Source organism: Dinoponera quadriceps, unplaced genomic scaffold (assembly GCF_001313825.1).
Source record: "Dinoponera quadriceps isolate SergipeBrazil2010 unplaced genomic scaffold, ASM131382v1 scaffold586, whole genome shotgun sequence".
Lineage (NCBI taxonomy): Eukaryota > Metazoa > Arthropoda > Insecta > Hymenoptera > Formicidae > Dinoponera > Dinoponera quadriceps.
In genome coordinates this window covers 344718-361417 of record NW_014554764.1, presented here as the reverse complement: position 1 = coordinate 361417, position 16700 = coordinate 344718, and the positions used below count along the sequence as shown (strand labels likewise).

General features: G+C 45.7%; 1 protein-coding gene across 3 annotated transcripts in view; it reads right to left on the bottom strand.

Moving 5' to 3' along the window:
- Nucleotides 1-502: 502 nt before the first annotated feature.
- The window catches only part of LOC106741621 (disintegrin and metalloproteinase domain-containing protein 10), a 118183-nt gene continuing 101985 nt past the window's right edge, over nucleotides 503-16700 (bottom strand). The window contains exons 2-15 of one of the 3 annotated variants that reach the window (XM_014613816.1): nucleotides 14665-14925; nucleotides 10090-10284; nucleotides 5963-6255; nucleotides 4606-4752; nucleotides 4354-4502; nucleotides 3875-4109; nucleotides 3574-3748; nucleotides 3260-3428; nucleotides 2960-3137; nucleotides 2644-2877; nucleotides 2436-2552; nucleotides 2190-2354; nucleotides 1955-2084; nucleotides 503-1161 (exon numbers count right to left, since the gene is read on the bottom strand). In XM_014613816.1, the coding sequence (XP_014469302.1) occupies nucleotides 998-1161; nucleotides 1955-2084; nucleotides 2190-2354; nucleotides 2436-2552; nucleotides 2644-2877; nucleotides 2960-3137; nucleotides 3260-3428; nucleotides 3574-3748; nucleotides 3875-4109; nucleotides 4354-4502; nucleotides 4606-4752; nucleotides 5963-6255; nucleotides 10090-10284; nucleotides 14665-14925 (2612 nt within the window). In that variant the 3' untranslated portion in view covers nucleotides 503-997. The remainder of the gene's footprint in view (nucleotides 1162-1954; nucleotides 2085-2189; nucleotides 2355-2435; nucleotides 2553-2643; nucleotides 2878-2959; nucleotides 3138-3259; nucleotides 3429-3573; nucleotides 3749-3874; nucleotides 4110-4353; nucleotides 4503-4605; nucleotides 4753-5962; nucleotides 6256-10089; nucleotides 10285-14664; nucleotides 14926-16700) is intronic. The other 2 variants (XM_014613817.1, XM_014613818.1) reach the window with 2 other exon arrangements.

Sequence of the window (16700 nt, the reverse complement as noted above, 5' to 3'; positions counted from 1 at the left end):
AAACATATGCCCTATATAATATGCATTACGAACGGACGTATTGTCTTATTGCCGATCTCCTACTGAATTCGCATTTAATATCTAACGAACAAAGCCACACACCCCTTGTAAACTCGAACTTTCGGGAGCGACATGCACGGATAATAGACATCACGAAGGACGCCGTCACACACAAAGACCGTTACGATCATGGCCTTTAAATGTTCGTAGTGTCGAAGGGCGAAGATGCGACGCGGTTTCAACAACACCGGCGCGCGTTTGTCGCTGTGAGAATACAGCGTCGATCGCTAAAGCGAAACGAATCACACATTGGATCGATTTAAATTACTTTGATCATATAACAATATCACCCTCGTTGGCGAAGGGCGAAAGTTGCCCGTAGCGTTCTTAAAATTTGATCGTCCGACGAGTTCTCAGAACGACGACGCAAAAGACCATCATATTGGTACTACATAAAAAAGGTTACATATATATGTATATATATATATATATATATATATATATATATATATATATATATATATATATATATATGTACATATACATATATATAAAATCTCCGGGATACACGATTTGTCCGATATATCGTTATTCTATTATACATCGCGACTCCGGCTAACTCGTGATCCTCCGGATCGTCGTTCGTAACGTATCTGGATCTAAGTTGAAATCACATTTGCCGAACCGATACAAAATGAGAGATCGATTTGATCACTGATGCGTACTTTCGTCGTATCTACAAGTAACGCGCGCGGCTCTCTTCGTCGTCTTGATGTTCGATCGAACGCAACTCAGTTGAAAGCGCAAAGTATCGCCGGACCTCTCAATCTGCTCGACCATCGTGCCGTATCTCGTCATTATTGCTTCGACCTCGGTTACAAGACATCGTCGCGTGGAGTGGATCGGTTCCCTTCGCATTTGGCAATCGTTTTACACAACGACTCGTGGTGCAACGCCGCGACTGGTGGTCCTCGTCCGTGACGACGTCCTAGGATCGTCACACCTTGTTGTGATGCCTCATCTCATAGGCTGCGCTCCTCCCCCCTCCCCCGGAGCCCGAATAGGCGCCGGCGTACAGCTCTGGGTGGTTGGAACGGCCGTAGTTGTCTGCTGACCTGCTATTTGGTGGCGCACTAGCTGTGGGAACCGAGTGATAGCCTGCTTAAAGTTTAGAAAAATGTTCGACAATCAAACGAAACACATAACCAAAAGAAACATCGGATATGCGAGGACAGAGTCGTTGGCGATATGAATCAGGCAACTGGCAAAGAGAGTACGGCAGCGGGGAAACAGCCAGTGCGATCTACACGCTGTACACGCGTGTCCCTCGCCCGTGCTGTTTCTCGTCGTGTTTCGCCGTCTAACTACAACGCAATTCCGGAAAATCATAATTCGGATGTCAATGCGATCGATTGGTGCGAAATCAGAGAAGAGAGGAGTTCGCTCGCGTGGAGACTCCCGTGTTAAAGAGGGAGGAAATAAGTATCCCAGCTAGAGAGCAACCAGTGCAATGCCATGAATAATGAGCTAGGAGCAAACGCAGGAAAGCCGCGGGTACTTGATTGATTTTCGCGACAGATCGTCGACTCGAGACTTTGCGCGTGCAACGCGCTATCTCCGCATTCGTGAATTTGCTCCTATCAAGCATATAGAATATAGGCCCCAGCTCACCTCTGCAGGTCATAGAACGATAGTATCAGGTAGTGATGCGCGTCAATGCGAGGGAGATGCAAACAGGAAAAGACATTGATGTAATTGCGGGTTACACAAGGACGAAGAACGCGAACAGCGTTGAACTTGAGCTTAATTCGTGTTAGTATTTTAAGATTGACTCGAGATCTCTCCTTTATATACACCAGCATCGATGTATGTATGTATTCTCGATCACCGCACGAGTGCGGGAATTAAACTCAAGCAACGGGAAATGCATCGACGTCCCGATACGTTAACTCACCTTTTGGGTAATATTGAGCACCTCTACCTTCTCCGTAACCATGAGAAGGTCCACGTGTTCCGTGTCCACCTTGACTCGGTCTCGGAGGTATACTCCTTGGCCCAGCTCCTCCTCCGCCGTGCGGATGTCGCTGCAATTGATACGACAAACGATAAGACGCGCGAAGGAGATTGTTGCCATTAGTTTCGAAATTTCGCCGGAAAATGCGGAAATGTAATCTACGTATTTCTCTTACCATCCTTCTGAGAGTATTCATCGGTCTTGTTAATGTATCACTGATGCGCCTCGCAGGCGGTTTTTTAGGATTAGTCGAAGGAATATGCACGGCGCAACACTTGATAAATAAGCCCATAAATATGATGAAAGCTATGCCCATCAGCAATACGGCCCACCAAAATTCCTGCAAGAGAGAAAGAAACGGCGGTTACACGGAAATATGTTACCAGGCGGATGGTAAGTCCAGTGAAATGTCTACACTTACAGTCACCCATTGCGCTACCGTTGATAAGGTCTCCTTGTTGAACAACAGATTCTTCAACCTAGCGAGCGGTCCTTCCGTATCGACGGCTCTGCACTTCAGGAAAACGTCGCAGTAACCCTGAAAAATGTATACAAATGATCGTTCCGCTTTACCCGAAAATGTCTCATTTATTTTCGCACACATAGGGCAACCATTTCATCATTTAAACCTGGAAATTATCGCAGGGCGAGCCAGGTCTCAGGCTCATTCCGCCCTCGGGCAGTCCCACCATGTGCGCAAACTCGCTCGTACCGCGACACGTTGACGCATCGGTGCCATTTTGACAGGCTAATTCGCAGAGCTTTCGCTTGTCGATGTTCGGTATGATGCTGCTCGTTAAAAAGCACTCTGTCAGATTCCACTCTAGGCAAATGGATCCGGTACACTCTCCGTTGATGCACAGCTGTAAATAACGCGTTGTTGAAACGAGCGTCTCGACGCCGTTAAATCACGCCACGGTGTCGCGGATAACAGAGTGCGATTACCTGAGTGCCCTCGTTACATCTAGTCTTATTGGCTCTCGGTAGCGGCGCTGGACATTCGGAGGACCTGCCGTTGCAGGTGGAATTGTAACTGCAGTCTGATTCAGCCTTGCATTGAACCTTGTGGGAGAGGGGCACGAACTGGCACGTTTCGCTCGAACAGCAAGGTCCTTGACTAGGACTAAAAAAAGCATCATTACTCGCGCATGAGAGATGTGATTTAACGAGAGAGAGAGAGACATCACGGCCGACGATTCACGTCAGATTCCCTCGGTCGGGATCAAAGCAGGTGCGTGTACGTACCTGCACTGTGTCCCGAACTTCCTGTTGCAGCCTTTCGCCGTTTCGTTCTTGATTTTATCCAACTCGGACACCTGTCTGGGATAACAACACTTGTCCGTACATTCGTTGTCGTCGTATCCGCAGTCGCACTCTTCGCCAGCCTCGACGATCTTGTTGCCGCAAAACGCTCCTGTAAATCGACAATGCAACATATCGATCAGACCGGTCAGGCGACACCGATAGTATCCATTTTGCGGGAGCGGAATTTTCAGTATTGATTTACTTCATTTATTCCATCCCGCAATGCGACGGGAAATTGAAAAAGGTAAAAGTACCAGTGAAACAGTTCCTCTTCTTGTTATCCTCGATAGCATCTAGAACGTTGCTGATATTGCCAATGCTGCACTTTGAAAATTTGCTGTTGTTCGGTCGATTTCCGCTCGTCGCTGAGGCGAACATAATGTAATTACCGTCCAAGCCGCCCGGTCTGCATTCCGGTGGAAAATCGTGCTGGAAAGAAGGTGAGATCGTCATCTTCATCTTCTGCCCCGTCATTCCCGAGCAAACCGTGCACGTGTGTGTCGTGCGGGGCGGCGAGAAGAGAACGTTTCCTCGGATACGACGCAAACGACTTACCGGTGACCCGAAATTATGCCCGATTTCGTGCGCCAGAGTCAGCTGCGACACCTTGGGTGGCACTCGGCTGTTGTAATTCACGAATGTGATGATGCCGGTGTTCAAGGACCGCTTGGTGGATTGATACATGCCGCCTACAGTCTCGGTGTAGGTCTTGTACTTCTCGCAGATCCCACCGGACGCGCCGGACGCGGACGCGACCCAAGCAAGCCCGAGGGTCCCGCCGGTGAAGTCCCTGTTGGCGCGAAATGGCGTTTATGGGCGTACACGGAGAAAATATCGCAGTAAAAATTACTAAAATTTCGTAATGCTGAAATTATGATGCGTGTTGTAATGTTCAGTGATGTGTACACATGATTTACATCGTTAAAGATTACATCATAATTCCGGTATGGTCCTACGTTATAAAATTTTGTGGTACTTTGGATTATAATACAATATTTTCTCCGTGTACAAAGGACAATCTTCTTTTCGCTCACCTGTAGGTGAAGACATAAGCTAGGCAGAAGTCCTCATGATTCCCGAGAGAGTGCAGGTTCAGGAAGTTGCTGACGTCGATGTTCTCCATGCAAAACGGGTTCGGCTCGCTGTATGTCTGTTGTTGCGTGCAGGCCGTATCGTCGTCGATCTAATATCACAGAGACAGAGAGCAGAGTGGGTCAATCGCGAGGCGGGCACTTTTCACACGACCGTTATTACAGTGACGCTATTTTCGGTCGAGGTACCGTTACCTTTATTCGTTGAACCTCGAATTTGATGTTTCTATGCTCTATTCTGCCGTCGAATCTCGTGTCCCTGTAGATGTAGTTTACGGCGGTAACGTGGTGGGCGATCAAGGACAATATCTCCTCCCTGGTTTTCTCCGCGTCGTGATGTAACTGCGAAGTCGAGCGCGAACTCATTATTTGCGCGCGCGACAAAGCTTGGATATTACTCTTTTTCCCTCTTTTTTTGCCCCTCCGTGTGGTCCGACACAGGATTATATTCCGCGCATATATTCGACGGGGATTATCATCGCGCGAGTTTTCAATCTTCGATATTAAATATCACTGCTAATTAAGCTGCGAATTGAATTTCCGTCGAAAGCGGAAGCGCGTCCGCGAAGTTAATCACAAAAATTACGAGATCCAGTTATCCGCCTGCACTCTTGTTGAAGTTGAACGTGTGAGAATTCTTAGAGTTTAACGTCAAATATTTCCCATCTAATCAAAATTCCCTGGAAACTTTCGCGGGGTTTAACGTAAAAATCCGTCTAAAAATCTGTCATTAAAATATCCCCCGGTGGAATGCACTCTATGCAGTACACACCACGGTGGTATCAAAGGCCGCTGGTGGACGAGGACGGGAATATTCTTTTTGCGAAGAATGCTGGAATGCGGGTGGTGTCTGGCTTGTTGAGAAAATGCAAAAGGGAATTGCACTGACCGTGCCGCCGACGAAAACGCATATGAATGTGACCATAGGAAGAGAACGGTCGGTATTCAAGGTATTTCCCTATTGTGCAAGGAGATACTGGCATTCTCCAGTTGCAAATTGCCGTTTAGAATTGGGTCATTCCATCGTTATAACAATCTGCTATCTTGCCTTTTATCCTTTTATACGATTACACGCGTCACTTTTCTCTCATACGATCACAATTTTACACGTTATCACTCGACAAATGGACGGACAATGGAAATAACAAAAAAAAGAAACATTCATAGTTTTCGAAATAAATTCGCCGCAAAAGTGAGAAAACCTCAAATAACGCCGCAAAAGCGCCGCAAATAATGTGACGTTTTTTACATGTAATCGGAGGTTTTTTTGACACAAATTTTACAAATAGAAACTATGAGAGAGAAATATATTCATTATAGATCGAAACGCATGTTATATTATATCCCGATATTTTGAGAATATAGTGCCACAGAAATATCAATTAAAAAGTAAATTTCTATTATATTTCAGTTTTGAAATGTTTCTACTTGTGAAGTCGTGCACTTTCCAATTTCGAACCAATTCAGACAACGTTTATTCATATTTGTATTAAAAAGGGTTCATATTTGGGTTCATAGTATTCATATTTGTATTAAAAGGGGTTTCGCTTACCTGTTCGGAAATATGCCTCCATATAAGAGGATCTGTTTGTATGAAGAGCGAACAGGTGTTGTTCTCCTTCGACCTAGTCGCTCTTCGTGGCCTGCGATGACTAGGTTCATTGGCTTCTCTACTATATTTATGACCAGGACTCTCCTGGTCCCCATTCCAGGGTGCGACATTTGGTTTCGGCTCCTTCTGATTCACCGATGGAGTCTTAAGTGGTATATCTGGTTCGGCGGAATTCTGAATTTTCTCCATCCACTCTATCACTTCGTCGGTAATGCCACATCCACCGGAATCACCTTCAAAATTTACCGTCGATTCGATATTAATTTTACGGCCAAAGCATGACATTATTAGGTTACAAATAAATACTGAGCAGTAATTTCAAGAACAATCGTTTATTTCAGAAATACGTTTGAGTCTATACACGTGTATATCTATGAATATAGAATATTATAAAGAGTTAAGAGAAATTCACATGCAAATGCTAGATTTTACCGAAATTTCATTATATATAAATGGAAACAAATTCATGAAGAACGCGGCGTCACCTTGGAAGTCAAATCAAGCATTCAATGCATGTAATTTAAAAATACGTAGATCATAGACTCGAACGTTCAATGAGTCAGAAGATATTATATTTTAAATTTGCAATGTTATAATTTTGCACGAACGGTAGAATGGCATAGACACTGATTTGCAACGCGCGCGTGTTGATACAAATTACGGTACTGTTTATCCATTACGGTCAAAACGACCCTAGACAGAGATTTGGACGGACTAACAGAGTGCCATAGACGCTTCTGCTTTCTGAGGCGCGCGTTACACGAAAATCTGGGAGCGTGAGTCATAACCATTCCGAGAGAATACCGCAAGGTTCCTAATTAATGGCGAAGTTCATTGCCATTAATTCTGAATCTAGTCGTGGAACTCGAAACATTCACGAGCCACGTGGGAGCGTTACATCATCGATGGGGCCGGAATACGCTGCGCATCGAATTCTCTCGTAGGCCGGGCTCCACTACCGTAAGATTCGCGAGTTAGGTGGGCAAGTAGACGCGGTTAGGTAGGTATAGATCGAATAATAACGACGCGGAAGCCAAGTCACGTACCGCGCAATCTGCATCCTGAGCCGTTGTCACCGAGACAGAAGCGCGCGGCTTAATCATCGGCGCAATTCCGCAATACGCTCGAGCTATCTGCGTAAAGCGAATACACGGGGCATAATGTGGCGACTAATGGCGACCTTGTCGCGGTCCCCCGGGCGTCGTATCGCGGGTCACAACGACGGCCGTTACGCGTGGTAGCGCGTCTACTAAACCCGCGAGAACTCGGTTCCCGGGGAGAGCAACTCGCCGCTATCGGATCGGCAATTCCGAGACGGAAACGTCTTTATATTCGATACTCGGGAGAGGTACTCGCGTTCGCAGAAGCTTCTTGTGATTGTTACGTCCTGCCGTACTTTTAAAGCCGAAGAAAAACGACGTGCTTCGCTACACGTCGCCTTTTTCTCGGCGTCTTCGCTCTTCTTCATGCCGATCTCTTCATCATCCGATAATTCTGCGAAACCTCGATCGTGGACAGACGATATCGGAGCTCTCATTGTCGCGATAATTGCCGTGATATTGCACACGAAGTCGTCAGTTCTTTTTTGCAATAATTCCCCGAAATAGGACGTTTCATCAGGGGAGAAGTATCGTCTCATATACTTTCAGTCCGTAAGCGGTGCACGATGACGCTAACGAACCGAGGATGAACGTCGTATCTCGCCGTAATAGATACTCTCTCGTTTCTTCTTCCGAAGAAGCAGTTTCGCATAAGTACAAATCAATAACTCCGCTGCTGATATCACCGAGATAATCGAGGCCGCCATCGTCAGCTTTATTGGTGGGTTAATCGCGAGCTACGCGAGCCTTAATGGCTCGGCGTTCCAAGCGTGACGGCAATGCCCGTCGTCCGTGCTACTGCTCTGCCTATTAAACCTGTCCAGCGTTAACAGGGATTACCATTTCACGAGGTGAAAAGGAAAGAAACGTCGACGCGAAAGAACGCGTCGAACGCTGATCGCTCTTCTTAGCGTGTTATCTTTCGTTATCCTTAGAATCAGTAGCGACTCGCGCAAGTAGGGAAAGATGATATACCTTGGACACGTTTTTGCCTCTCTATTTTTTACAAATTAAATAAGACATTTATTTGATTTCTTATAATTGTATTATTTTATTATATATAACTGTTCACACATCAAGTACACTCCACTCCATTCCGTTCTGTTCTTCCTCGCATCATCGTGCCCCGTACAGTGCTCCAACAAACGTAACAAACTCATAACGTCGGCGAACGTATTTCCAGAGAGCAAGCACGGCGAGATGACGCGATTTGGTCCACGCAGTATGCGCGGAAGAGACGGACGGGTGGACGGACGCGATAAATATTACACGCGATGCGCTTGCCTGTTTATTTCAACGTTGGCCGTTTATGTTACCGCCGTAAACACGGTGACGCGGTGAATCCGCGTGTTCGTACGGTCGCCGCGCTGACCCGGGCACAGATTCAGGACGAGACCGTCGCTGCCCCTACGCGAATGGACTACTTTCTTCCCTAACGATACCGTAAATGGTGCGTAGAATTCGTACTAGCGCGGACTTTCCGATATCCATATCCTCCGCTTAAACGACGCAATCTCCCTGCGCCGGTCGCTATGCTCCTTGATGACACGGGACAGTATCAGGAGTCGAGCACTTTCGTTCCAGTGGCTAATCCTCCGACAAGTTTGGAATTAATTCCGCCTTGGGGAAAATTTCGCCCGATTATAAACAGTTAAGGAATTACGACGAATTAAACTTCGCGGAAGGGGGGGCGGTGGACAGCGTGAATGGATAAAAGAATTCGACGAGAGGGAAGTTTACTTTCATCGAAACTTTGATTCGGAAATTTAAACCGAAAATGCATGGAAATAGTGGAATTGCTCTCGATCTAATTTTCAAGAATAAATCGGCTCCGAAACCTCCCGATGATCATTGCCTGAGCCCTGAAACTGATAAAATAAGTTGCGTGTCTCGGATCAGTGTGGATATTAATGCAAATAACGATGCATATGCAATGAGGAAATTGAAGCTAATCAACGTGCCACCGCAGCAACAACCCCCTCCGCGAAATCTTCCCCACTTGGTGCGTGCTTCTAACCGACTTAGTATCGCGAAGGTGAATCGCTCGAAACTGGTGCACGATAGACGGACGAACAGACGGACGCGTTTTTGAGGATGATTGCTGAAGGATCGTGGTAGAATTCGAGAGGAGAACGAGAGATGTGGCGCATCGCGTGACAAAGGGGTGCGCGGCAAAAAGTGGAGGCCGCGATGTCGTGAGGCGCCAACTTCGAGGTCGCCGTCATCGAACAACGTATCCAGACGATCGTTCCGATCGTTCCCGGCCGCCTTATAATTAGCAAAGCTCCCATGCACGACGGACGTTACAATTATCAGCGCAACCCGGTAGTTAAATAAATCGTTGCCTTTACCGATCTGAATTTATTCATTTTCCGCGAACGCACATTACACGGCATTTCTTCTTTTGCATAATGGGATTCGCTATTACGTTCCAAGTCGTTGCACAGCTGCTGCTTTGTTACGGTTAAATGTCGGACAAACTGGCCGGCTCTAATTCCGATACGTAGCCATTCGTGAGTTCATGAATACAGATAGAAATATGAAAAATATTGCAAGGCATAAAATTAACGAAAGTACATTTACACCGAGCTTTTTTCGCGCAAATTAAAAGCAAAGTTTGAGGAACAAAGTATACAATTTATTCCTCTTTCCGTTGTGTACATTTAATGAGTCTCCGTTTTCACCTAGTCCCGTCAAAGCAAAATATACTTTTCATAACAAGAGTATATTATTGAGCGTGTACGAAATATACGAAATATGCCACGTAAATGAAAGAATAACGTCGATGATATCGGATGTTCCAATGTATCGGAACTTCGTAATAATTGGATTAAATGTCATTCTCCGCCGTACATGTTATGTTCGCGGACTCGCAAACAATGTCATGTATGTGCGTGCGTGCGTGTCTTTTGAAAACTAATATCAGTAAAGCTGAAAGAATCTCGTTCTTTTTCTTTTGCACCTTACCTTGTCGAACGTCCGCGTACGGATCACCGACGTCATTCTCGTGATAGATCACAGAATGCAGCGTCTCGTTTACCTCGTGCGGCGGAAAGTAGTAATGCGCTCTTTCCACGTACCATGCACCGCTTTTCGGCGATATTATCTTCCCGTGGAAGACTCCATCACTGACACTTCCGAACACGTGACTACCAGGCTCGTCTGAAAGTAGAAAATATATTCCTGATCAGAGGCGTGTCGAGAATCTCGGTGAAATTCCTTGGAAAAATTATCGCCGTAATTCCTAAGTGATCGGATAAAGTATGAACTCGATTATGAATTCTTAATTTTCAATTACTGTTTCTAGTTAGAAGAAGAAAAGCATTTTTTCTCTCTACGTATAATGAATAATTTAGAAATGTCTCGGGACAAATAAGCGTTACGATGTGCTGATTTAAAGCAACCTGCAAAGTCTCGTATATACGTAAGTTGCGCGGAATAACTATGTAAATGATCATTACTTTAGCCGTCGTTGGAAGAGCAACGCTACGGATACCGAAATTACAGGGACCCGCTTCTTTAATTTTCATTCGTTTCCTCGCGCTTCTCCTCTACTCTTAGAAATGAGAAATGTCATGGAAGTAACATAAATACTTAGGTGGAGATGCGTACACGCGAGTACGAAACCGTGTTCGTGCGAACGGCTCCGAACTCGCTCCGTTCGCAAAGGTATCGACGGTGGAGGAAACTTCGTCACTCGACGGAACTTTTTGCGCTAGAAATTGCTGGCTTACGCAGCAATGTGCTCTCGCCTCACTGTCCGATTCGCTCCCCTAACCGAGACGCACGTAGCGAGCGAAGTTATAATGCACGTATTTTCTATCTTTTCACGGAAATGGAAAATTAGAGAAAATTGAAAGCATATTACGTGTGCGTGCGTGTGTCTGCACCTGAGTGAACCATAGTTCTCAAAAACTCAATACACCAACTTTTCGGCAAAATCCCTTCATGTCCGAGGATTTATATCGTATAACTTGATATACCTGTTCTTTCGAGGCAACCACTATTCTTTTCAATTTGTCCCCCGGTATACGATAGTTGAAAACTATGGTTCTTGATACCGTCGAGAACGTTTGTCTGCTACAATAAGAGAAGCGCGTGATGTCGCGAAATTTATTTAATGCATCAAACGCGACGACATAATGAACAAGACGAATGAATGAATGAGCGAAACACGTCTCCCCCATTCGAGTCGAGTCTCGCGAGATTCGAGAATCCAGATTCTGCAGCTATATCATTCGATTTGAGGATGAAACGTGTACACGCACAACGAATATTTTATATCTCCCTGTGTAAAGAAACCGCGTTTGTCGACGGAAATACACATTTGGCCGTAACGGTAACGCTGAAATCGTTTCTCTGTCGTGTGTTATGCATGGAAAATATTTTGCGACACGTTTTCGACCAATGCACCGGACGTGAAAGGAAGGTATTGAATCATTAAAAGCGCGGGATGAAACCTGAGCGTATTGCAGATAGCGGGTAAACGACAATAAGAGAGAATATTCAGCGAGCGTTCCGCGCATAACCTTTTTCTCTCTCTAGATAATAGATCGCAGGAAAGCGAAGTCATCCGCACTGTTAAGCTTATCACAATTCAAAATTCCTTTTGACGCGAGAACAAAGGGAGTCTTCGCTTTCAAAACTAAAAACATCCAGCCAGTTTCCAGCGTCGCTCTTTCTTTACAATTTCGCGACCTATGGTATCGACATTATTCTTTAAATTATCGAACATTTTACAAGTACTATAAACAAAAATTGCTCAAGTACAATAAAAGGAATGAGGAACAAGGAATTCAATTTCGACGTATGGACAACCATGCTTCAATCCACAATAAAGGAATAGAAAATTAGGATTAGGAACACTGTCGAAATTTTATTTCTTACAACTTATGTGTTTATAAAGTTTAGTGGTTAACTAAAAGTTAACCTTCAAAAGGCCTAGTGATCAATACACAAATGAAAGTTAGTTTGAATCAACTGATTAATTATCAAGAAAATAACGCGTTAATGATGACAACAGGATTCGTTAGGAAATAATAAAAGTGGCTGATCTCGTTTTAAAATTTTTTTATATTTTACTCCCTTCTTCTTTTTTTTTTATGGCGCTTTAAATTATAGTTTATTTCTAATATCTTATTCCTAGTTCCCTATATTTAATTCCTTGTTCTTTTCATTGTGTCTGAGCAGTCACACTATTATCGCACAATACGTATGTGCATATAACTCCATTAGCGTAGTGGAAAAAAAAATTGTTAAAAAATTATATGGAAAGGTATAGAAAGTTTGTGTGGGAAACGCGCGGAATTCACGCATTCTCTCTGATTTCTAAAAAAAATTTGGAACAAGAAATATATCTGGATGTAGAAACTATTCCCTCGCACGGTATTATAAAGTCGCCCGCAGACTCGACAAGGGCGGCATACTCCGTTGACTTTTCGGTAAGAATGGCGAAACGCTCGCACGGCGAGCTAAGCCCACGATTTTCGGAATTCCTTTTGATCCGTAAACTAAGGCATAGCCGGAGTCTTCTCGCGGCGTTATCCGGTGAAGAGAGCGCGGCTGTAACCGGGTCGCGAAAGGTCGCGCGAGTGAGAGATAAACCGTTCCCCGGCACCTCGTCGCCCTGATCCATAATTTAAACTGTCGCCCCTCGCGCGCCGGACTCCCGTAAATTATTAGACTGGAAATAAAGGTTCCACCCGGTATCTACGCTGACACGCACTTTTGCGTGCCACACCTGGCTATCGGGGAACGTCGCGGAAGCGGTACTATACGAAGAAACGGTACCGCCTCGTGGAGGCCAAGCTGCAGAATGCAACCAGAATGTGCGCCGACGACGCGAAGCGAACGTCGGGGGTGAGAGAGAGCGCCAACGGTTATAAATTTAAATACAGTTCTTTGTATACGCAATCGAAAGAGAAAGAAAAAAAAAAAGGGAGAGTACGCTTCTCTTTTTTCTCTCTCCCCACTTGTGCTGAATTTAACTTATTTTGACGAAAGTCCTTTGAATATGCAGGCTGTTTTACGAGGTTAGCGTTAAACTTTAGGGGAGTATCGCGCGATGAATTTGGAGACGGTTTTGCCTCAGACGGAAGATTCGATTATACCCCGGGTCCTCCGTTACAACTTTTGAATAGCAAATATTTTGGTAGCCGAGCGCCGAATGAAGATCCCTGTTGAAGCACATTTCATTTGGCTTTTAACTGGAAACAATATTGTCTGACACGTCGGTAAGTTCAAAGTTGGAGTTGGTCGAAAACTATAACATTAACGTCATCATCCGCACAGGTGTTGCTGCACCACCTATGAAATTCAAGCGAACAGCCTGGTGTCGGGGACAGAGCGGTTCGTGCGAATTGGAAAATCAGCGCCCTGCAATTTTCAGCTTTGAACTTTTCACCCAGTGCCGTAAACACGCATTTTTTTTTCGGTGCGCGTGCACTCATTACGCGTTACTCGACTTTGCGAGAACAATGAAACGCCGTTATTTCTCTCGCGATGAACGTATCCGGAGGTGGATACAACTAACTGCGCGTACAAACATAGACGGAAACTCATTGGATTTTACGTCCGCGGTTACGTGTACCTCACATACGAGCGGAGAAGTTCGAACGATCGCTGCCGATCGATTCCGCGTAACTTTACATTGCCGAGTGCCGTTCGTGCGAATATATGGGCCATCGACAAGATTGCCGGCTCGATGTCATAATACCACGGCTCTATATTTGGAGGAGTGCACACACACACACATCGATGCGAGATATAATATCAGTGTCGTAGACCTCTAGCGCTCTGGGTTTATAGCGGTGTGTACGTATCGGGTATCTTTGAGCAGCCGCACGGTTTCGTTGAACGACAAATATTACGGAGGCGGCCGGGGAAACTCGCGTTGGGAAACGTTGCGAACGCGAGTTACCGAGCGAAGAATCGCGCGAACAAACGGAATTAATCGCGGAATGATGCGCGCTCGACGAGACCGGTATACATCGCGTCGGTGCACCGAATGAAAATAGCGTCGAATTATCGAGCTCGAAACAACGTCGCGCTGGAGGACCGCGTGAGCGGTCAACTTTAATTCAGTCTCATTAAAAGTATATTGAATCAAACACACGCTCTGTTGAAACACACCCTTTTATAATTAGTGTTGTAATATTTATAATCACTTCTCTCTCGGCCCGCGCAGCCGGATCCATTATACTCACATATGCGTGTGTTAAACATATGTTCAATGTATAACGTAAAATTTCGTAATTAAACAACAGAATGGAATTTTGCTATTCCGCGATACTGTCCGTGTCGCAAATATTGAATATTAATATTAAATAATATGAAATATATTAATATCAGTTTTCAATTTGAATTCGAAATATCTCCAAGTTATGAATATTCCTATTCTTTCGTTATATGAATCCACTTGGAAAAAGAGCACATGTTCGAATGTTGCTAATGAAACTCGGAAGGGCTACGACTGATTGAGGACACTGTGCGAAACGCACTCACGGAATATCTCCGCGAATATCTGTTATCGTGTGAACGTACCGATTAGGTTGCCCTGGTAAAGGTGGGAGATGTCGCCGTCCTGCCTCTCCCCCGTAGGTCCCTCTACGATTAGGTTGTTGCTAAAAGTGGTGAGGTCTCGTTTTAATCGGATGTGGAAGTTCTTGTTGTGCGCCTGGAACTTCACAGTCACGGCACTGTCGCGACTGATCGACCTTTTCGCCCTTAGGTGACTTCGATGGACGTCCTCGACGGGATACGACAGGGTTTCGTAGTGGCGGATGTACTCGTTCAACCGTTCAGCTGTAACAAAAGCGACAATAGGTCCTTTAATCACGATTTAACTGGTTTAACTCGCAAAAATAGCGGCGAAATTATGCAGAATGTCACGAACGAAGCGTGTACAGTAAAAAACAGCTCGTTTCGATAACTTTCTTGACACGTTCCGTGCTGGAGCAACTTTATGTAACTTGTCATCCACGTCATGCGTGTCACCGGTCACCCATATTTTCGTGTTAATATATATTTGTTAAATAACAAGCGTCTCACTCACACACACGAGATTGTTTCGTTCGGAATTAAAATGCGAAAATATCAAATGGCCTGAACGGAAAGTCACCGGTGATCCCCACGCGGTACGAAACATGTTTGACTTCAGTTTCGGATTTCTGTTTGTTGCAAACGAATTTCAAGAAACATCGAGTTGCTTCGTGTCGATTTTTCGATTCGAGACGTCCTAAATAAAAATCGCTCCAAAATTATCCATCGCAGACAGCAGCAGAGACAACACTATATAATGGAGACGTTGCGCGAACATTCAATTCGCCCTCTGCGAATGGCGGCGAATCATATTTTATTTCACGGAGATTCATCGCGTATTCGACGGGTATAACGGTCGGCTGAAGTCGAACATACGAAGCATCCGCATCCGAAGGGACATCGCGTAATCAGGCCGATCGGATAATCCGGTGTCTGCCGCGCGTATTTTCGCGCGTCCTCGTCAGAGCCCGTCGGATTGGCCGCTAGCGACGCGCTAGGGAGTCGGAGGGAAACCTTTTTTTCGACCTAACAAGTCCCAGCACGGCTGTCTCATATCGCGGCCGATGAAAATGCGGGCCGATCGGCCGAGGATCGACGGGGAACCCTCGCGAGACCCGCCGCGGAATTGTGTTGCGCTTAGCAGTTCATCCTCGGCTACGTTAACGAGACAAAGTGGCCCGCGGAGAGGATGACCTGGCAACGCTTCCTCGGCTTGATATCCACCCGTAATTTCCGAGGGTGTTACGTGAATTTATATCAGGTGACTTTTTCCCCGCGAATCCGACGAGTAACCGTGCGCGACGAAAGGGAGACACAACGGGCTACGTGAGTGCCCCCGTAATTTGTCGGAGGATTTCACTCGCGTATCCACCACCAGGCGGTGCGAAAGTGCGCCACTCCGGGCGTCCTGACGTCCAGAACGCCGAACGCTCTCCGTGAGACGGGCTAACGTACGTTATTCACGGTTGTGCTCGCCCATAAAGCAACATCGTCGTAGTGATGAATATTATAGGGGGCAAAAATGCACTTTCCTCGTCACGTCATTTAGCCGATTTCTAAAGATACTCGCGAGCACCTCGCATTATGCGCTTCATGAGACGCGCGCTCCGCATTCATGATAAGTGCGAGCGCGCAAATGAGTCGGTCGATACCAGACGCGTAACTTTTAAGGATGATCACGGTAAATGAGGCGCGTAATTCTCCAAGTTTCTTAACGCTTCCGAGCCTGTTTATCGAACAATGCCGAACTGTGTCGCGTCGAATGGAGATATTTAACTGCGCGGAGACGTTCGTACTACGCGCGACGTACTAAGATCGACTCTCACGGGAGCGCGCGGATAACGTTTCTGCGTTCTTTGATATTTATATATACATGTATATATCGCGCGGGTGCTTATAATGCAGGAAATTTCATTACTCCGGCAAGTCGACCGTCCTCCTCCGTGTGTCCGACGTAACTTTTACCTATGAAGAGCCGCTCCATAAATACTGCGAGGAATTTACGAAGAGTCGACGAGGAAGGCAATTTGCGTGTCTAG